Source organism: Scomber scombrus, chromosome 24, assembly GCF_963691925.1.
Source record: "Scomber scombrus chromosome 24, fScoSco1.1, whole genome shotgun sequence".
Taxonomy (NCBI): Eukaryota; Metazoa; Chordata; class Actinopteri; order Scombriformes; family Scombridae; genus Scomber; species Scomber scombrus.
In genome coordinates this window covers 10,144,097-10,167,913 of record NC_084993.1, presented here as the reverse complement: position 1 = coordinate 10,167,913, position 23,817 = coordinate 10,144,097, and the positions used below count along the sequence as shown (strand labels likewise).

Below are 23,817 nucleotides of genomic sequence, written 5' to 3'. Positions count from 1 at the left end.
ACTCACAGCCTGACTAGTTCTCATAGCGCTTTGAAGTGCCTCACCCAGAGCTCTGGCAATCTGCAGGAGACAGATCTCTAGACATGTTGAAAGAGGAGGAGCCAGAGAACTGAGGCACATGTTCAGCATGCGCTCACACACAGGCTACGCTGCTGTGGGGTGTGTGTACATGCAAACCTATGTCACCATGCATTTCTATGTGAACTTATACACATAGTCTTTCCAACATAAGCACTTTAAGCTTTTATCTGAATCCTAAATACATGTATTGGCTTGTAGCTGCAGGCAACACTATCTTTTACTTAATTCACTCATTTAATCAGAAACTGAACTCACAGTTCAGAATGACGATAATCATAATAATCATTCAGTGACACATTTCATCTAAACTTATTTAAAATATGAAAAGAAACACCTGTGATAGAAGCTGCCTTCCAATTTCTGCTATTTTCAAGTAAAATTCCTGGATTGCCTGAAATGACTTTTAATTGACTCCAACATGTTGCTGCACTCCAAAATCAACACTGATTCTCGGCTTATGTTTCACTTCCAGCCAGTCCCGCTGCCATTTAGCTGCTTTCCACCCAAGTAATAATATTCCCATCATCACACACATGATTATTCCTTCTACTTTTCAGCCTCAAATGCTTCTAAAATCCCCAAATCTCTACCTTGAATTGCACTTCCACAGCACTGCAAGCCATATGTCCCGAGCTAAAATCCATCCAGGCAATAATTCCATTACTATACAGAGCCTAGCATTTAAGGACATTGCTTCTGCCTCAAAACACATTGGCTCACTGGATTGAAATGTGCCTTCAGCCTGCATTATTTCCACAGCATCTGTCCCCATAGTAACATCTCCAAGGATGGGCAGACATACACACTCAGATGTACAGATCTTTAGTAACCCAAGTTTCCAATAAGTGTATAATAAGAGATGAGCAAAAAATCAGCATGAGTCTTATGATACATTCATGTGCAACTTGCACCTTTTTTTCCTTCTATTTGTGAATTGGCGCTTCACTTGCAAGTTTACATGCTTTCTGTTTGGAACCACATTCATGCATGAATCATACACATTTCATTGGTCAAGATCCTGCTAATATAGGCAGGTGCATGCAACTGTATACATCTTAATGTTTAGAAGATGAGATCACTTGGTGTAAATGTTTTTAACATTATTTACAATGTAACCGTATCTGCATTTTAACTACAGACTGTTTGACCCTGATGTCTGATTCCACAGACTTTATAAGACACAGGGGAAAATAAAGAACATGTAACAAACTGCAGGTACATTAGCTGTAGGTGGGATTTTGGTATGATCCTATATCTACTGGCTTAATAAAAGCAATAAACAGAGTAGGGAAAGAAATGATGCCTTCAACTGCCATAATCAGTGGATAATAAATTAGTTTTATTAACACAATCAAATAAGAACAGTGAATTAGCTGATGTGCATTCATTAAGATTGTATTCAAGTGCTTTCAATCAATTCAATGAACAAAAAAAAACTTTGACAATGAAGTGGGTGGGGGGTGTTTAATTTAATGCTATACATAATGCATAAAACCATAATGGCATAAAAATAAACATGGTACAGTGTGAGCAATGTTAAAAGAGCATAAAAAGGACCATTATAGCATAAATGTTTTTATAACTGTTAACCACAGCTATATACAGACATGTAAGTGCTGTGTAGGCGTTTTTTTGTTGAAAGAACATTTTCCTCACTGGTTTGTTTAAACTGTTGGAGATTACATTCACTCACTGTGGGCGTATTGGACAGCAGGAGTGCCTTTTTAAGCTATACAGTTTGAATGTTAAAGTTTGAATACGATCAGTAAAAATATGTTAAAAACTAAAAAAAAACCTACTAGAATTCTGCTCTGTCATGCTCAGTGACACAGCAAATCTAATTATAGTTGGAGGCAATTATTCAAACTCACCAGTCAACTTTTGTGCCGTCAGCACACAATTCCTTACCGCTCTGTGGAAATGAACTGGAAGATTTCTAACCTTGACTACACCACTGTCCATCTCACTTTGAGCTGCAATTCCTCCTCAAAATTATACTATCACTACAAATAACCATCCATCACACTGTTACCTCCAAATACACTGTGACTCACCGAATTGGAACTCCGGCGCACGTTTCCCTGCCCAGCTTTAATCCGGCATGGCAGTATTTCAAAAGTTTATTGGACAGATTGTTTGCCGACACAAACACATAAACATGCCTGCACCCCGCATGCATACGTACATGAACACCGACTGTGAGAAGATGCCCAGGGAGCATTACTATTCAAGGTGTTGCCAGAGTATTTACACCCTTCCTCTGGTGTGCAGTTGACCCATAAAATTACTGAGCCAAATAGATGTTTGACTCAAACAACACCCTTAGGATGTTTATGCTGCACTGCAAAAATGCAGTCAGCTTCAAATTGCCCTGGAGTAATTGCAGGTTTTCCAGAAAGCCACGATGGCTCTCGCAGGCTCCAGTGTGAACATGTCTGATTTGGAGCTGAGATATAAAGGTGCTTTGAATGCAGGATGATTTTGGTAAAGGATGGTTGGAAAGGGATCAGCGTGGTTCTATAAATCCACACCTTGGGCGATGTCTTGTGTTGGAGCTAGAAATGAGTGGGTGTGGGGAAGCAAAAGCTTTGCAAGCTGTTGCACATGGGGACAGGGAAATGATCCCAGGCATCTTGTTTGCATTGTCTTGCGTGGCCATTGTTTGTGAATGTCATGCAGCAGCTTCCAGCTCTCAGTGTGCTGGAGAGGGTTGAAGATGAGTACTATGAGAGTACACACAAGTATGGATGCACATGCACACACTTGCGTACACATACACACATGCACAGTTTCAGCTCCTCTAAAGTGTTGCAGAGGGTTGGAGAGTAGCTTACAGCTTTTCCTCCCTATAGCCGCAGTCTGGAAAGGCTCCATAACAGTGTGTGCATCGCTCTCTGCTGGCTGACCATATGAACTGCATCCACACAGCTCCAGTAACTGACCCATATTGTGTTCATCCTCAATTTTGTTTCCTCCTGGTAGTTGATGCTATCTCCAGCTGTTCTATTTGAACCATTTTTGGCCTCCTGATGACCAGAGGCCCTATTTAATAGTGCAAAGTACATAATTAAATAATCTTTAAGTCACTGTTGTTCATGAGGATTTTTCAAATGTTATGATAACTGGTTATTGACATGGGACTGATTGCATGTTTCAGATTTCTGCTACAGAAAGTGAAGCATTCTTGCTGTTTCAGGTCTCTATGGCAACATAGCTATGTGTATTTGGATTTCTCTTATTGGAGTTCTGGGGTCTAATTGATGCCAAACATAGGTCATGTCATTACATAGGATAACAACCTCTACATTTTTTTGCCGAAAAGTCATTAAAAAACAAGCTAAATTCATATAAACTGTATTTGTTCTTGCATTGCTCTTACAAGATACAACATTTGTTCCATATTTGGTGTTTTTCATTCCTTATTTGTATTTTGTCACCTTCATGAAATACCCAGGTTGCCCCTTTCACGACCCGGCCTCGGGGAAACCCTCGTGCAACATGAAAAATGAGACTCCCCTCTTCCCAGCTCCTAAGAGCCACCAGCAACAAAGGATTTGCAGCCTTTTAAATGTTTCTTTAAAATCTTTTAGCTTCAGGGTGGGCTAAAAGCAAAACAATAAACAAAGCTGAGCAACCTCAAAGTATCTTCTGAGGCAAAAAGAACAAAAAGACAAATCATTAACCTGACTCATAACTGAACAAAAACAGGAGAAAAGTTAACAAATCTAGATACAATATTTCACAGAGAAACATGTTGGTGGGCAGGCAGGTTGGGAGCAGAGAAGAAGCCGGCCTTTAAACTGCAAGCTTGGTGGCAAGAACCTGCACACCCACAGTCACAGCCATTCAATCAGCTGAGCTCACCTGCAGCCCATCACACACACAGGGTCACCACAGAGAAGGAGAGAGAGAGAGAGATCCACAACTCATGCACAGAGGAAATTACGTATAATGAATACATTGAAAATGTTCAGATGACTTTGAGGTCGTAACAACCCATGTTCTGGCAAAGGGAGGGTTGCTACTTCAAATACTTTATTATAGGTCATAAGCAAGATAAATATATATTCCGCACTTACAGTACAGTTTTGGCGCCCATGGGTCCCAAAGTAATGAAGAACTTTAGGTGACAGGAAATGAAATCAAAAAGAAGTTTTATGAGATATGAAGTTCCAACAAGACAATGAAGTTGTGACAGTTGCTTATAAATCAGTACTTATCTGTGTTTTGCTGTTATCTTGGATCATCTGCGCGCTCAAAAAAATCTTGGATTATCAAAGTGGGTCAATCAAGGAATCCCGGGGTTTTTTGACAAAATAAGGACATTAGAGAAACAACAAAAGATATGTTAACAATAACAAACCTACACCTCACATTTAAATTCTCAAAATGCATGCAGAACTGAGACAAAGTTCAGCCTAGTTTAGATGACATGTAATATAAAACAAAGCCCATGCTGTTGGCACCGACCAGTGCATGAACCACAAAACCGCAGTGTGATCCTATGCTGCTAAAAAATACAAGGACCAGTGAGCTTTGAGCTTATCCCTGTCACCCCTCATGTACTCCAGGCCCACCACGGCTCAATACGTACTGTGTGTAGAGAGGTATGTAATTGATATACCTTTCACTGCTCACAGGATCCCATCCCAGTGAGACTAAAACTCTATCAAATACCCTTCCCACAAACAGTCTCCTCAGGGCTTAAGGCCCCTATCAGTATGAAGTGAGCATTGTCCGTCTCATTCATGTCTGTAGTGATTTCCTGGCTCTGTTTTCGATAACAGTCCTCATAAAATATAAGGAGATAATATGGCTTGAAATGGAGATGATATCTTTAAAGTTGCGTGTTTGTTTTTTTTTAATAACAGGACTTATTTTATGTAATAAATCTGTCTGGATTTTAAGCTATCCAGGGACTCATAACCTTAGTAATTTGGCTACTTTGGCAGTAAATAAATAAAAATGAGTAACAGCTGTTAAATGGTTCTTGATGTGACATTTTACCCGATCGCTTTAAGTCCACTGATGTTGTTGATGTGTCAATTTTGGAAAGGCGTAATAGAACCATTGTCTGTTTTTTTGTTGCTCTGCTGCCCTGATGAAGGGATTTCTGCCAAACTGCCTCGGCTTTTATGTGACAATAAAAACATTTGTTGCAGAACATTCGTCATCCTCCATTTGTTGCAGACTCTGGTCTTTCTCTCCGACTTGTACTGGTTACAATGAGCAGGGGGGAAAAAAAGTCCTGAATTCCCCCTAAATGAAGGATGGTGTTTAATACAATGTGTGAACTCGGGGACAACCTCACCAAGAATTACACATTGTCATTCACTTTCCTATCTCACCTTGCAGTTGAGGAGCATTTATTTAAGTCCAGTCAATTATAAAGAAGGTACTTGCAAGAGGACATATTTCACTATCAAATCAATAAACGTTCTAGCAAAAAGACCTCCCATTCTCCAAGTTAATACCAAGCTGGGATTTTTTTTCTTTGTCATTATTGCAAAAATGTTTTATTTGAATGTGTAGAATGACCTCTATGCTCTGCGCTCTTTGTAAAGGGATATTGAAAAACCTCCTGTGGAGCAATTGTTGTTAGCGGTTACTGTCACTGTTTGAAATCCTAATTTGCTGTAAATCAGAAAACAAGCTTATCGCCGACTGAGAAAATTGCAGCAATCTTTTATTTTTTATGTTTTGGACATTTATCCTTTCACAGACAGTAAATGACTGCTGTGAAAGTAAAGTATGAGGTGGATTGTGAGCCTGTGGTATGATATGCTAATACACACACACAATGAGTGAAAGTGTCATCTTTTCTTGTGTACAGTGATTGCTGCAATGTTCTACTATTGTACCATAAAGAATTAACTGTGCACTCAAAGCTGGTGGGTGGAGGTAAAGTAGCCTCCAGAGCAACTTTGGCCAGGTTTCTTATCTCTAATGCTGAGTATTACAGTTAGCCACTACCAGTAGTACCTCAAGCTATACAATAAATATATGGACTTTTATTCATCTCAAATTCTGCACACATAAAATCCAGGCGCGTGCGTGTGAAACGAGCACGGGGCTGTGACGAGCACAAGCTCCACCCTCCCTTCACACTCATAACTGCTCAACATTAGGTCACTCATCTGATGGACTTTTGAGACGTTGGAGGCAGGGATGCAGTAGACAGTCTGCTCCTTTGATTGGTCACTTAGTATACTGACCGTAACCTTTCATTAGCTGTTTGTTTTGATCACACTGATGCAGTTGAAGAGAGGCAGCTGCCTAAGAGAACAAAGGGAAACAAATGAGTAAATGAATAATGATTTTGAGTGGCTGATTTTCCTTCTTTTTTTTTCACCACTCACACTTTTGAGACTTCTGTGTTTATGCTGATGCAGTGAAGACATGGTAGAGGCCTGATGCCCAGTCTATCAGACATCTTTGGACTTCCATTTTTCATTCCATCTGGAAATGTTATTATTCCTGTTCCCAAAAACAAAAAGCATACAGTAAGGAAAATAACCACTATGGACCAGCTGCTTTGACTACTGTCATTATAAAATGTTTTGAGAAAATCATTACCAACAAGACAGCTGTTGACTAGGTGGGTTTCAGTTGGTTACAGTTATAATAGAGGTAGAGACAATGCGGTCACAGCCATGGTGCATTTATATCTAAGTATTCTTTGTATGTTTTAGTACAGTCACATCTATTAGTTGGGAAGCTGTGTGAGCTGAATGTTCACCCTTTCATTATTAGATGGCACCCCTCTTTTTTGATCAACTGTAAACAACAGGTTATTGTTAATGGTATTCTTTCAGTACCCTGAACTTTGAGCAAGGCGTCCTCCAGGGGTGTGTTAGTTCACCTGTCCTTTTTACTTTACACACTAATGAGTGTAGAAACTGTAACTACATCATTAAATTCTCAGATGATATTACCATCTTAGATTTAATGAAGAAGGACAATGACATTTCAAAGTGTTATTTAGAAATACAAAAATGTGTGATGAAAACTATCTGGTGTTGAATATTGGAAAGACATAGGAGATAGTGTTTGAGCCTCTCACAAGGCCTCCTCATACCTTGGTGTTTTAATTGATAGCGCACTGACCCAGAGCACGCATGGTGTCTTTGTAGCAGACTGCAACAACGTCTGCACCTCATGCGGCAACTCAGAGTTCATGGTGCTGATTAGAAGTTTATGGTCGTCTTTTATCAAGCGGTCTTTGAGAGCCTAATTAGATACGGCATCACAGCTTGGTTTGCTAACCTCTCTGTGCAATTAAAGCCCAAACTAGTCTGTCTCATGCAGACTGCATGGAAGATAATAGGTGTAAGACAGCATCCATCCCTGCAGTCTACCTTATGAATTGGCAGTTCTGAGACAAGCCAACAAGATTATAGCAGACCCAACCCATGTGCTATACAATGAGTACCAGCTCCTGCCATCAGGGAGGAGGTTTAATGTACCACATTATAGACAGAATAGATTTAAAAAGTCTTTTATCTGTACTTCAATAAAAATGTTAAATGGCAGCAGATGAAATAAGGATGAAATCAATATAAAAGCCAACAGAGCTTATTTTTATTTGACTATTTTCCCGTTGTAATGTTTTTCTGTCTTTTTCTTACTGTACGTTTTATGATTATGTTCTTAGATATGAATCTTGTTTCCTGTAGCCATGTTATTCTGTCTTTTATGTACGTGGAATGTTTTATTTTATGGATGCAGTATGGGTGGAAGCCAAATTTCCTGTGTGAGGACAATAAACTGCATCTTAAATCTTAGCTTTGATTTGGAGATGTGTTTCTGGCTACCCCACAAATATGAATCCATGCCTTACTCTCTTTTTAGGTCTACTTTTGTTCTCCACTTACTCCTGAGGGAAACACAACAGTATGTTCACCAGCTAGTTTCTAACTATAGTGGTTTGCCATTTGGCACTGAGCTGGTAGTGTACAGCAGGATTTTAGAGAGCTTTTGTTGAAAAGAGTTGGTTGGTGTGGCCAAATATGTGATGAGGGGAAGAATGAATAAAAACAGGAAAGTTGCAGGGTGGAATACTAAATGAATGATGCTATAAAGCTAAGATTGTGTTGCTTGGGTTCACCAGAGACCCCTGTCACATTACAGACACATAGTCAGACACCTATTAAGAACAAGTGATTTTATGTGACAGCAGGGGGCTTGGAAAATCCATCAAACATAAATTGATAATTGTATATTGTGTTTGATTCCTAGTAATGGATAAGACCCTCGCTTGCACTAATAGTAGCTGGTAAACAGAGTTATTTTGGGGGTTGCTCATTATTTCACCAACTGTCCCAACACAAATTGCACCCATTGTTTGCTTCTTGTGATTTTTAATGGTGCATGTAATAGCTCTGTCGTGTAAATCTGTCATGCACAAATGCTTCCAGTAGGCATAGAACACTGCCAGGTAACACACTGTCATCCACACACTGGGTTGGCTTGAGCAGGAGCAAAAACATCTGGGCCCCTAGATGATGACACAACTGTTCTGAAATAATGAATTTACTTTATCGCAGACATCTTTTGGGACCCCTATTCAGCTTTTTTACCAGCTGAATTATTCATGGTTCAACCTCTCATGATGTTTCACACCTTTAAGGCTTAATAGTTGAGAATCTCCTGGGCAATGCTTACAGGCACATGTCAACTGTGTAGGAAAGGCTGAGCAAGAAAATGTCTGTCAATAGTGTGGCAATGAAGTAGTTCTAGCTTTAATAGAGTACACAAACTGCCTGGATATACTGGATGTCAACACAATTAGCGACTGAAATGTTCCTGTAATAAGTCTGTCAGCTGTTACCACATGGAATTGAGCTGAGTCATAGATGATGGATTCGGAAGATGTTTGTGTTTGGTGGGCGTGTGTGTGTGTGTGGGTGTGTTATAAACAGCTGTGACGTCTTTGGAATTATGTGTGTGTTTGTGTCTATGTGTGTAAGAGAGTAAGATGAAAGAGATATGCTATCCCTTTTGGATCAAGCAGACACACACACGCACACTTTGAGGCATACAAGGACATACACAGATCAGGCAAAGCTAAATCAAACTCTCGCTCAGACCGGATATGAACATGATTCAAGAAGTCACCTGGGAGTGTCATTTCTAAGTATCTCCAGTGGGACTCGCCTCAGGTAATCCATAAGCAATTATTCTGGGGAGACAACAGACAGGCCTGTCATATCCGCTGTCCTCTGTGAAAATGCACTCAGGCAAGACCAAACGCTGCCACAAGCATGTGTGCACACACACACACACACACACACACACACACACACACACACACACACACACACACACACACACTCTTGCACTTTTGTATTTGGATGTGCAAATGTGTGCATCTTCCTCTCACCTTTTCTCTCCCTCCTCCTCTCTCCTTCACACACAAATACACCTAATCTCACACATGCTCCCGTTGCTCATCTTGCTCACACAAATTCGCATTCTGTCTCACTCTCACCTTGGCTCCTGCTCGCACACACATATAGGACTTAAATTTCACTCCTAACAAGGTCTCTCCATTGAAACCAGTCATTCCTTCGAGATACATTTAAAGGGGCAGTCTGATTTTACACACAATGGTATGTTTACATATCAGGAGCAGTACTAAACAACCTGTGGCACTTTGATGTACTGTAATAACCACAGTGATCACAGTCATCAGGGACTTCTGTGTTACAATACCAACTTTGAGCCACATGTAGTTTTTGATAGACATCTGCATTTACCAAACAGGAAAATGGTTTAGCAAAATATGTTATTGTGTTGCATTTTGGAAAATTTAGAATCTAGCATTAGGGACCAACATTCAGGGAATTGAATCTCTCCGTCTGCTGCAGCGATTATTGACTGTTCGTTTTTTCTTTTGTGGGTCCTTCAACTTTATGGAAGTATAACAGTGAATTACTGAAGGGACCCTTTAAACAAAGACCTTAACCTAATGTAAAATTGACCAAAACTTTACATTCAAATTCAATCAAATTACAACATGAACTTTAAATCACCCTGACTGAACTAATGACTCCATGTTACAACTGGTATTAACTGGATAATGTCATCTGAAAATCAGCTTCAGCATTTTCACTTGGTATTCTGTCCACTGGGAGTGGATCTCAATATGCTAATTAGGCAGAAGGACCTGGTGATCAGCAAGCAAGGCAAGTCAACAAATAAGAAACTCTAAGAAAATGATCCTATTGTGTGGACTTTACTTTTAGTATTTTCCTTTTCTTACTATCAGCAGGTGTAAATGGGGTCAATATTTCAGTTTTTTAAGGAAGAGGTTTCACTAAATCTGGTTGAACAATAAATGGAAAAAGTAAATTCCCATTCAAAAGTTATTCTTAATGTTAGTTAACTGCAACATAAATATTAATCCCACACTGAAGACCAACCAAAATCTAATTACGTCTCAGAAATGTTGTCAGTCCAAAGATCTCAAACTCAATTTGTCTCACAGGTACGAAACTACAAGAACTTACATGTACATAAACGCACAAAGAAGTACAGTCGTGTTTGTTCTTCCAACTCACTGTGTCAGAGAACCTCTCTAGTAGCTTCCTTATGAAAATGAAAGGCATTGTCATGCTGAAACAAGCAATGCTCCCCTGAATTTTAAAAACAGAGATGAAAACACCAGAGTCCTTAGACGACCTGCGCTGCACACTGCCCCACTGGGACTTCTTTATAAAATGTCCGACTCTTAGTTTGGACTCAGTCAAGGGAGAAATGAGCAGAAATGGCTCAAACACCTAGCTAACACTCTGCATGTGTCTGCTACCTTTTTAATTCATGCCTTTATCGTTTCTTGTCGCTTGGTTGCTCCCCTCTCTTGTCTGCCTTATATATATATTTTTTCCAATTACTTGAGTGCACAAAAGCCCTTGCCCATTTGAAGTGCAATAAATTATCGTCTCTTAATTAGGCAGCGAGGCGGTAAAAGCATGCCTATCCAAGTTTGTTTCAACCTGACTGAAGATTTTATGATTGAGAGGTGCAAACTAATTGGATTCTTGACTGGCTGTCTGGATAAAATTGCTATACTATCAAAGCGAGATTGAGTGAGTGATTGAGAAGGTGGGAAAGAAATGCAGTATGTGAATGAGTTTTAAGAAGGGAGAGCCAGAAAAGGGACACGTGCTGAGAAAGATGGATCGTCAGAAAGGCCTAGACACACATGACAATAAACGATATATAGATAAAACACAGTACCAGGCAAAGATACCCATATCAGTCACAAATTCTGATGACTCCTGTGAAGTTTTAACAAAAAATTAGGGTCACACAGATTTATTCGCTTAAGAGCAAAGAGTTCAACAAAATGCTTCTCTTCATGAACTTTCTAGACACCCTATCATTAGTAAAGTGATCATTCCTTCCTTTGGCCTTAATTGTGCCGCAGGCCTTGTCTGATCAATAGACTAAATTGTTCATCACAATACCCTCTGATGCTTGTCTGGTGCAGCAGATTAGAATGCAAGGTTGGTGCATACATAACAAGCCCCTGATTAAGATCAAATGCAATAAAGAAGAAATGAGGGGTCTCATTCCAAAAAAATGCTATCAAAAGATGCAAAATAGGTTTTGGTAAGCAAGGGGTATTGTTGAGCATTATTCAGGAAGTAGAGAGAGGTGAAGGGGGGTCCTGATTAGGTACCTGATTCTCATTAACAACCCCTTATCTGTCTCCTCTCCTTTCAGGAAGTGGTGAGCCTGGAAATAAGACCAAAGCTAGTGTGTGAGCAAGGAGTAAGACGCAGTTGTTGTTAAAGTGTTGAAATGAAGGCATTAACTTAATACCGGAAAGGAAAACACAAATGTATTTTTAGAACAATTGCATTGATTAGTGACTGTGCTTAATGGTGCTGAAAGACAGGATGAACTGGTAACAAAGGGGAATACCTGCTACCTTCAAATCCCTCAACAGCTAACCTGCAATTAGCATAGTCTGTGTAAAGGCTAATTGCAGGCTAAAGAAGTACACAACCCTCTCCTTGCCTTTTTAACCTCAACATCTTGTGAATAGAGCCAGGCAACAAGCTCTGGACATTCTTGACAGATTTTCCGGAGGTCATAGGTGGCTATGACTTGCCAGACAGCCTTAAGGTGCTTTCTCCACCTCCTCACAGGTGAGACCCAGCTGGCAGCCAAACACTTTGTAGCATCCTCCCAGATGTTCTTAAGCCAAGTGAACACAGCCATTCTAGACCCAGACCTGGATTCTTGGATTCTTCCTGGATTCTTGCTGGCAGCTATTGCAGCCAGCGAACTCCACAGCTCTGGTGGTCATCGCGACACTTGACCAGAAGGTAGAACGGTTTAGCAACAGCACATCAGAGGAGATGGTTGACTGCCTTCAGTAGTAAATCTCTGCTGCACAGCAAACCAAAGACCAGGTCACCTTTTATTCATTGTCAGATAGACAATCGGAGCCCATGGAGAGTCATGCAGACTGTCTGCAGCTCCCTGCTAATGCTTGACCTGACACCTGTTAGCCACAATAGTTAATAACTTCAGTAATATTCCTGTTATAATGGCAAGTACCTTCAAACTAGCAAATATTTATTAGAATGGGTGTGGGATTTCTCAAATAGTGACTCTAAAAAAAAGTTTTTTAATGACTGTTCCTGTAATGATTAAGGATGCAAACCACAGAACAGCATAATGGAGGTGGCAGAGATTTAATGTCTTGCTCAAGGACACTTCAGTAGGGAAGATGCGTGCTGAAACTAGATACGATCTGTTTCTTTTTTATTTTTTTCTGGTTGAAGGACAGTCTGACATCATGAATCCTTAAGAAAAAGCTTCTGCATAATATTAATTGCCAGGGGACCTGCTTTCATGTAGCTGGCTAAACACAAATAATAAATTGAATGAGTAGAACACCGACATTTTCTAAATAGGGCAACTGCAAACCCCCTTAACTAATTTTCCGTGTGACATTTGAGCTAAGCACACAAAACTGCACCAGTCTGAATTATTAAGTTATTCATCTCTGTTAGTCTTACTATTTCAGTGTGATAGTGATTGGGTCGAGTAATAAATCTCCTCCTTGTTAGTTTTTCACTTGTTAGGCTTGGAAGTGTGAACATTCTTGTATTACCTTTACCTTTTGAAGCAAGCGTATGTCTTGTCCTTTTTATGAGGAAGTTATTATGATGATTATGTCTCAACCGTGCTGTGCTCCGAGAATACTTAATGCAATAAGGAAGTGAGTGCTGTGAGATTTTATAAAGACATTAACGCAAACACACTCAGTTCAGCAACTGAATCCCCTGTAGGAAAAAAAGGAACGGCAAGCTCCTGATTGCATATTGATCTTTCTTAAAACATCCTGGATTGCGATAGAACATGATGATTGCAGTCAAGCCTTATGACTTATCATAGCACATTTTCTCTGCCCATACCCCGTTCTACTCTAAACTTCACACACATATGGTCTCTAATAGTGCATTGACTTGTGAATAACTGTCCCTTAAATAGCTAACCAAATTGAGGATTTAATAGATAGTGACTTAGAGGAATCATACATTGCTTGGTGGAGATTTGAATGTTTAACTCAGTAGAAATGAAAAGATAAGATATGATATGTAATAAATGGATATGCTCAGTTTCTGTTATAGATTGCCACTGATAACAATTAACTGATAAGATTTGTATCTTTGGAAATACTGCTGCCAGTTAATGTCCATAACCCAGTGACATGTCTGTTGGCTTTGCTTGCTTATTTTCTTGAATCTTAACAGTGACATCTGCTGGACATTTAGAGAATTCATTTCCTTAAACTGGAAGACAGGCTCTCACATAGCCTGCTACAAATACACATATAGAGCTAGTAAGAATTGAACAAATACACATTCTTATTTAGCTTATAATACGTTGTTTGATCATTAAACATATTTTCACTGTAAATATATTTGGCTTGGATGTACAATGGCCTATCATCCTAATTTATTATGAATGTATACGCTTTACTTTGTCATTACTGTAGTCATGTACAAAAACAAAATCTGTTCCATTTTCCAGATCCACTCCTGAGGGAGTTGGCCATTATTTCCCATTCTCAAAATCCTGCTATTTCCTATTTGCTTAAAATTGCAAAAAGTTATCACAAACACATGCCTAGGTTCCCCTACCACACACACACAAACACATCAGGACAACAAGAGCCTATAGCATACACCCCCAAGAGAACATAGGGCTGTCTCTTTTGGAGTCTTGTCTTTCTCTCTGTGCTGATGCTTGCTGCAAAAATCCTCTGGGGGATGTAGAGCCCCAAAACTACAAGGATTGCAGCGGTAGCACAAACAGCAACACACTCAACCAACTCTGGCCTTGATGCTATGTACAAAAGTGGGACAGTGTTTGCCTAAAGGAGAGTGAAGTGGTCTTGTGAAAGAAGGTCAGCGGTTCAAATTCCAAGACCCATTGGGAAAAATTGAATGAGTAACAGTCTCTGTTTCTTGCTAAAGTATATCCCAAGGTGCCTTTGAGGCAAAAAAAAAGGCCTATAGTTGCTGCCAGAGCTGTTTAAGTACCTGGACTTTCAAACCCATTCTTAAGTCTTAATATTGTGGTACGTCACTGTACTGTACTATATGGGAAAGTTGTGCAGAAAAAACAACACACAGGCTAAACAAATCCTTCCCTTGATAAAGGTTAATAAAATAGTCGCTCCTCAACCTTTGCAGTACCTTTGAGATGAAGACCAAAATCCCAAGACGCATTAAGTTACTGTATCGATTGTTTGAAATGTCACACAAAGTCTTGTATGAGAACACAAGAGTGTCAGTAAGCACATTTAACTGCTGAACTTGGCTCAAATTGCATTAAACTTGGATGGGAAAAGTCAGAACTTAAGGCCAAGAAATGTCATTTTTATGCAATTGCTTGACAAGGGTTTTAGAAAATCTCAAGGCATACCTCTATTGCAGTAGGCTCACGATAAATGTATTATTTTGTCATGTAGAGAAGTAGTAGATATATTGCTGAAATACAAAAACTGAGTTTTAAGAGGATAATTGCTCTCCACGGACGTCCACATATCAAGAAATGACACAATTATGCTATATTATGCTTGGTTTGCTCCTTTTAGAGAAGCACAGATGGCCTCATGTTGAGACTCATGATTTCATACACTTAATATGCAATCAGTGCACTTGTGTCATAGATACTGTGAAATTAGTTGTGATGACACATTTTACTAATTATATTCAGTCAGTAATTCACATTTAGTTGTGTTTATTGTTTATTATAATGAACTCAGAGGCACAGATAAAGAATTTAAGTAGAAAGGAGGGAAGTTATTTATATTCATATATGCTGATAGTGTATATCTCTGCAGAGAAGGTGCTGTAGAAACCCTTATAGCTGTTATCAATGCATTTGACAAATCTACTTATACCATCTTCAACGTAGCCTCTGTATTTACAGGTTGAATTACAGACAAACAAGCACACACCTACATTATTTGCTGATGGTGAACTGTAAAATGTATTTGTGTCGTTTTTATGTTTTGGGAGCGTTGGGTAAACAGGTTTCACCCGCTCACACTACTGAGCCGTGTGAACGGCACACAAAGCTACAGTTAATGTTCTCCGACAAAAGCCCCTCTGAACCCTGGCGTCGAAGAACAATTGTTCCCTAGAAAATCAGGAAGAGCCCCCGATGTCCATAGGAAGTTCACATGATAAACTCAACAACTTCCCTTTCCATAAGAAATCCATCAACTCACATGGACTTGACACCTGGAGGTCTAAACTTAAACACTGACATTAGGATCTGCCTGGATGATTCATCATGTGGGAGAAAATGTACAGATGAAGTGCTTTGATGCCTTATGCAGTAACTGTTCCTATGTATAACCACAATATTAAAAACTCTATCCACCAAGGGATAACATGTTATTCCCTTATTGTGTAGTCAAGATGACTAAACTACCACTGATCCACTAGACACATGGACAATGTGGTTTGTGACCAAGCTGGGTACCCGTCACTAAATATAAGACAAATGTTTCTTCTGTTAATTACCTGTTAAACTAATTCAGGTAAATGGTCTAAGAAGGAGTAATACATTGTTGGTTGAACTGCTCACAACTTTGTTGGATACTCTTGGAACCATTAGTCTTCATTGACCTTTAATATACAGAGGTTTATAGTGTATGTCTGGGAACACAAAGGGTTGATATTGTCTTGAATATGAAAACAACTATGAAAACAACAAAAATAACTACATCATGAGACTAGGTAGGATAGTTTTTTGGTATAATGATTACTGACATAGACGTTGTCCTGAATTCAGCCTGTTTACCCGGGCAGGCTGATGATGAACAACATCTATTGTGCAGCGCCTTTTTGAAGGGCACCAGTAACTTTAAGGAGACACGGAGAAAGACCAAAATGCCATAGCCTAAACTTATTGAATTTGGGACCGCTTGCATTGAGACAGAAATGGCTCCTGGCATTTCACCCCTGTCCTGCTTTATGAGAAAGGCTCCTGACATTCTCACTCTGCCATATTGCTTCAGTGGATAAAAAGCACACGTTAATGTGAAAAGGAACAACATTTATTTTTGACCTTCTCATAGACTTATCTCAGACAACAATGATGTAAGCACTCATATCCTGTTTTTTCCATAAAAATGTCCACATAGACAGAACATATAACACCATGGTCATAAAGTTCAAATGGAAACATTAAATAAAGCACTATATATTCGTATCAGATACAATGAAAACACACAGTTCAATTTATTGCCAAGGAAACACAGAATTAAAGAATAAACTGTTATTTGTCCTCCATAGCTTTTTAAGTGTACCGGATATTGAAACAAAGCAATACTGAGAAATACAACCAAATCTTTCTATTTACACTGAAGACCTCCATTTTTGTCACTGTTAAACATTATTACATACAGAACAAAATTGAATTGTTGACTATAGAATTGATAAAATCCCATATGGAGTTTAAGGGTCTTGACTTTTCTGACTGAATCTCATGTCTCTCCAAATGGAAGCGGGGTGTGACTTTTATCTGTTGAGGAATGAAAGTGGAGGCAGTAAGTGCTAGATAAATGCAAATTGTACATTAACTTTATTTTGCCCCCATTAATAAATATTGTATTATGCTTTTAGACCTTTTTGTCCCTTCTTAAATTACAAAGAATTATGATAATCTAATCAAGTTGTCTTGAAATTGGCTTTTCATGGGTGGATGGTCACTCCCCAAAAATGAACTGGACTAACCCCTTTAAGGTGATATTCCAGGAATGCAGCCAAGTATTGTAGGGGATTCTCCAACTGTGGAGTGCAGAGTTAACATCAGATGCTCACAAATACGAGTAAGCCAATGGCTGAAGTGAAGAGTGATGTGCCTCCTGTGCATGGTGTAGTCAAAATAAAGTGAACAAATTGTGTTTTTATTAATGGATTAACTGAACTTTCAACCTTTTCAAACAACGTGTCGCATGTGGATTTGATGAAATAAGACCTCAGTGTGAAAATGACAGGTAAAATCAAACATTTGGAAAAGATAAAATGGGAAGACACTCTCTGTTACAAGCAAATTAATAGTTCTGGAGTGTTGGCACACCAGTACAATATGGTGCACTAAATAGCCATATGTTTGATTTATAGAAAAAATGAGAGAAAAAAATGCATTTCACCCCTTTTGTTCCAATAATAACCCGGAGCTACAACTGTAACACAACTCACATATTATGTATCTAATGAAATCATAATGGCAGGACTTGTCCAACTGCCAAAAAAGGAAATTAACACAATAAGTCAAACAGAACACAATATGAATGCATGTTAATTGCACAAAATGAATGAAGATATTTAGGCGTTTTCTACAAAACCATGAATAAAGTATGAACAATGTGCAAAAACAAAGATGTCATCTACATTTATGGGAATCCTGCAGTTAATACTAGCATAATACTATTTCCTCTCTGTCACTTCTTAAAAATAATTCAGCATTTATTAACTTAGAGTAAAACATATGTAAATATCTCTGATCAGACAGCAATGGCTACTTTGGTCCCTCTTTAATGAACAAGGGGAAAGATGGGAGGGGTGGGGAAGGATTGTGATGAGTCTACAAAATATACACCTGTATACCACTCGTTTCAGAAGCTTTGATTGATTTGAGTAGTAAGTGGCGGTATGGGTGTATTAGCACATGTTTAATTGTGTGTGTATGTGTGTCTGCAGTATGTGTGTACTTTCAGGGATTTTCAAAGTGCTCCATCTGATAAGGTGGTATTAAAAAAAAGAAGAACATTAGAAATTTATGTGGCTTGTTTCCTATTTGCCATGGTACAAACATGTCCATCGTAGCCCAAAGTGCCTTATAGTAGGAATTTCTAGTCCAACACTGTCCATTTGTCCTGGTTTCCTCTGGATCCACTCCCACCTACTCTCATCCATCTAGAACAAGTTTTCACTAAGCTTTAAAGAGTCAAAGACAACATGAACCAGTATCATATTTGCTTTTAGAAATCACAATAAACTATAATAAACTATGCTTGTTAATATTCTGGTCCCTAACTAAAAATCACTTTTGAGAAGCTTGACAAAATAATACCTCAAACATCACGAATACTGTTTTTTTTTTTTACACTGCACTGGGCAAATTTGCACAAATGGTAGCAAGTTTATATTGAAAAAGTTCCACCTTTAAGCTATCCACTCATACGTGCTCATGATTACTTGCTGGTTTTTGCAATTTGTATGTGCCAAAGTAAACCAAATGGCAAAGAAGTGAATATCAAACACCGGTGAGTTCAGTTTCTTTGGACAGAGTGTTCATTAGCTGAGTAGGAAAGTGCACAAGACAAGAATTTAATTTGGACAATTAGAGCGGATCTGTATGAATTAAAGAGCACGGGTGTTTCTTCTGTTCTCTATTCAAAGATGAGCATTTTCACAAATCTTGCCCAATGCAGCTTCAAGATAAGTAAGACTAGTTTATGCTGATTTATTCTGTCCGTCTGTAGCTTTCAGTCCTCGGGCTCCAGTCCCTCCAGATGGTCGGGGATGGGTAGGCCAGTGAGAATCGTCAGACACTTGTTCCACACGTTGAACACAGGACACACAGGCTGAACAAAGGAGACATGGAACGTGTGCAGGTGCTGGGAGCCCACGGCGTCGTAGAAGGTCAGGTAGCCGGCGTCGTAGTCTAACAGGACCCCGACACGCCGCAGGTGGGGTGAAGGCTCAATAGCAAGCTCCTTGCTGTTGTGGCGCACCACCCAGGAGTTGTTGCAACGGCAGAGCACCCAAGAGGCTGAGTTCTTGCCGATCCACTCATGCTTGGGGGCTGACTTGTAGGCTATACCCACAGCGTACCTGAGGAGGGGTGGAAGATTGTGTTATCGGCAAGTGGACACCACAAGCGTTCCCAAAATCCCTAAATCATGACTGCACATGCCAATGCTCACCATGTGCTCCCTCCAATCAGGGCCTCCCAGTAGTGGCGCCCGCTGTCGATGTAGACGTTCCCTACCACGCCATAGCTGCTCTGGCTAGTGAAACGGTCCTGATTGTGGCCTTTCTTGGACGTGGTTTCGTCCCGCTCCACTGTCAGGTTATCATGTGAGACCTTCAGCTTCTTGTGAGCAGATTTGGGATCCAGCTTGAATGGCTGGCCTGGTAGCAGAGAAGGAGGGAAATTAAAAACAAATTGATTTTGAAGTGTGAATGCATTGAGATCTATAACAGCCAGCTTCTTTTTTTTTTTTTGTGAACAGAGCAGCTAATTTATTTTCAGTTAATTCAATTTCATATTTGCCAACGGGGGAAAGAAAATCCATCTAAGGCACAGTAAGTAGAGCAAATGAAAATAATGAATCTAATAAACTATTTCTGCGTGAATGTTTACAGATGAGTTTTCTGTAAAGGTCGATCCTATGTGGAGCGTTGCTTATTATTCGTTGGTCGCTTACTGTTGGTTTTCAGAGTCCCCGGTTCACTGCTCCTGCTCCCCGCTTGGTTAATGGCCTTGACAACAAAGATATACTTGGTGCCGCTCTGCAGACCGTGCACGGTGTAGTGGTTCTGCTTGATGTTTGGAACAATCATCCAGCTCTCCAATGAGTTACACAGACCTGGGAGGAGAGGGGAAGGAGGGGCACAGAAGAGAGGGTGGAAGGACACACAGGAGACAGTTAATTCAAATGAGCTTTCAGTTGCTTAAAGTTCTGAAAATATCTTTTTTAGTTTCCTACGAAGGAGTGATGTTCAGCACAGCCGTGTGAAAACATCGCATACTCAGTGATTGGTTGTGTGTGAGTCTGTGCCAGCGAGAACAGGTGAGAGGGCGTGAAAAGGCACAAGAGGAAACCATTCACACTCTGTTAGAATCACAGCTGCAATGTGCTCTGTGTGTGTGTGTGTGTGTGTGTGTGTGTGTGTGTGTGTGTGTGTGTGTGTGTGTGTGTGTGTGTGTGTGTGTGTGTGTGTGTGTGTGTGTGTGTGTGTGTGTGTGTGTGTGTGTGTGTGCGTGTGTGTTTTCAGTGGCACTCCAATACTGCAGCACCACCTCCTAAGGCAAAACGCAGACCACTCAATCATCTGCTTTAGAGGCCGTCATGCAGAATGAAGTTTGTGTGCATGCGTGCATATTTCCCTTCCTTTTCATGGAAGTTACAGCCATCCTGCTGCTCTGTGTAGGCCACCCAGCAGTGAAAATATCAGCCAAGAATAATATTTAAGCTCTCCTGAACTTTTACAGCATCTTTAACAACAAAATGTGGACTGGGTGGATTCATAGTGTCATGTTGTTTTAGTTAAGAAGACTAAATAGTCCAACATGCTAATACTGAACTCATATATCCAGTACATTTGTGCATTATTGTGAATCCCTTGTGTGTAGTTAACCAATATAAACACTGAAAGCATCTATACACAGATGCAATGTAGAGGCTTTTGCTACAAAAATGTGGTTTGATGTAATCAAAAGCAAAAATATTAAGGATTAAAACTTAAAACTAAATGATTAAAAGCAACCCAATTTACATCTTTTTTTGTTCAAACCAACCATAAAACTGAACACAAGTGGCATTGTGACAAATTAAAAGTTAATTGTTATGACTAATCCATTAAAGTAAGCATTGCTAGCATTCCTATGGGTTTGTACTATCAGACTTAAAGTGAAAACATTAATTATGATGAAACACATTGCAAATGAATTTCCTCAAGCTTTTAGTTCTGTGCGTATCAAATCAGAAAATGGCAGACATCACTTTCTCAATACAAGTTTCCCAAAGGAAATCTAATTCAGAGCTCTGTACTGAACAATTATGCATGAGATTTAAGGCCGTTGTTTTTGTGTTTTTATTCAATTAACATTAAAAGGCTATTCTGCCTCTTGCATAGTGATTGGAACGTATTGGTCCTGGGGGGATTTTCAGGCACGTGACTTAGATGCCAACAGCAACACTTCTGATTTTATCGGATGTGAAAAGAGAAGGAGAGAAAAATCACAGCGTCTTGGGGAGCAGAAGCAGACCAGGATGTGTTAGGAAGAGGGGAAAGAAAGAGAGGAATAAAGTGTCATGATGGTTTAATGGCTGTCATTAAACTACTGTAACGTGTCACTGTGAGAAGGCAGTGACAGAGGTGTGACCACGGAAAGATGGGAGGAAAGCATTCAAAGATGGCATGCAGGGTTTGAAAGGGAGGAAGGAAATGAAGCAGGGAAGAAAGAGTTTTAAGAAACAAGAAGGGAGGATGTATGCTGTGAGGTCTGCTTTGACTCTGCAGGGGAAAAAGAGGAAAAAAAGAATAGATGAAAGACAGAGAAAAGGCAGTTTGATTGAAAGGGAGGAGGGGAGCTCGTCTTCAGATGCCCTGACCCCATTTTCTACCTTGTAGTCGTTGCTCGCTCGAGTGTGCTCGTGATTTTCTGGGTCGGTTAAATGCGTGTGTGTGTAAGCGTTTACTGTATGCCTTATTGCTGTTCTACAAGACAATTGTGTCACTAAGTGTGCGTCGGGGATGCTGAGTCATTTTACAGCTGTCATCTCTCCTGATGCAACGTCTCATCCCTTCAGTGCCACTTAAACCTGGTGACATGTATAGACATAAGAACTCTGTGTATCCACTCTACAAGCCTCATCTTTTACAGAGAGCTGCACGTTCAGCCAGGATTTTCTGCTGTGCTATTGTCAGATCTTATTCTGCTTTCATCCTTCACAAGCTCCAGTTATTCCAAGTGTGACGACATCTGAGAGTGATGGTAGCACAAAGGCTTGAGGCTTCAGGAGCCTGCACTTCCACTTCACCCCTATCTCATATTAAAGCAAGTCTGTAAATATTAAAAACAATAACATGTTTTTTAGATTTATAAAATACTAAATAATTATTGAGTTAAAATACTTAAAGTGACATCTCCTCCCTTCTCCCTCATTAAAAATACCATATTTTATTAATTAAGGCTTCAAGTTTCCACATCATGCCTAAGTAAGTTGCCATGATTGGCTGCAAACTAGTTGTGATGCCACAAATCCTGCTTTGCAGGTACACACCTTAAACTTCGAATGTGAAAACAGTCTTCTAGTGTCTGCACACACATCATTCTGCACAGTGAAGCTCAAACATTCAACTGCAGTAACAATAAGAAAAATACTTTTTTAAGCAGAGAGGAGGCTTTAAATGTATCATGCTGCACTCACAATTACATTACAAATGCATTTGAAATAGATGTCAGACACCTTGTTTAAAACATGATTAGGATTTTGATGGTAGGTCAATAACGGTATGTACATTTTAGTTCCCAAGAAGTTCCCATGAAGTTCTACAAACTGTTGCAAAGCCTTCTTCAGAAGCAGAGAGTTACTATTCCTATTAGCTGAAGTACAACAACCAGATTATATTAGCACGTGTTGTCTAAATGCTCCAACTTTGTAACAATCAATAAGCAATGCCAGATGTGTTTGAAACACTGAAAAATCTGAGATAGATAGATAGATGGATAGATATTGGACTGGACTTCCTCCAGGCTGCTAAAAACATCCAATTTCCCAGAAACAAAAACATAAAATGACCCCAGTGTCCTTAATAGCTGCAGCCCTGGCAGTGAGTACTATTACTACTAATAACTGAAATCAATACATTTCCTTATTCAGGCATTCTTTCTGTGCCAGACATACTTACTGGCAATGTTGGACTGTCCAGTGAAGATGGCATACTGCAGCTCATAGGACACCACTGTGAATTCATCATCAGACGTCCAGTGGACAGAGATGGTGTCGTAGGAAGCTGTGCACAACTCTTCCCTTATGGCTGGAGCACTTGGAGCTGCAGAGAAGAAAAAAAAAATTAAACTACATGTAGGAATATATTCTGACAACATAATGCTATAGTTAAATCGAATATAGCTTCAAATGACACTGATAATATTTCCGAATGATCATGCATTCAAAGGTTGTCTGTTGTTATAACAAACAGTAGCCCCATTAACCTTGTACTTGTACATTTGGTTCAATTTATAAGTTTGAAGGCTTCATTACGCAAATAATTGAAGATGTTCTTTCCGGTAGAGTGGTATGTTGAGCATTAAAAGCAATCCGTGGAGAGAAATAATGAAATATTCAAATAAGAAGCAGCAGCGGGAAGAGTAAATATCACAGTCCTTGTAGCTGTAACCAGTGGGACCAATTGCATAATGCTAGATTGACTCTATTACACTTTGTGCATGTGA

At 39.6% G+C, this 23,817-nt stretch overlaps 1 protein-coding gene across 1 annotated transcript in view; it reads right to left on the bottom strand.

The window, feature by feature from the left end:
- Positions 1 to 17,509: 17,509 nt before the first annotated feature.
- LOC134006653 (E3 ubiquitin-protein ligase Midline-1-like) overlaps positions 17,510 to 23,817 on the bottom strand; it is a 38,894-nt gene continuing 32,586 nt past the window's right edge. The window contains exons 7-10 of the mRNA XM_062445602.1: positions 23,271 to 23,414; positions 20,060 to 20,221; positions 19,556 to 19,763; positions 17,510 to 19,463 (exon numbers count right to left, since the gene is read on the bottom strand). Coding sequence (XP_062301586.1) covers positions 19,115 to 19,463; positions 19,556 to 19,763; positions 20,060 to 20,221; positions 23,271 to 23,414 — 863 coding nt within the window. The 3' untranslated portion in view covers positions 17,510 to 19,114. The remainder of the gene's footprint in view (positions 19,464 to 19,555; positions 19,764 to 20,059; positions 20,222 to 23,270; positions 23,415 to 23,817) is intronic.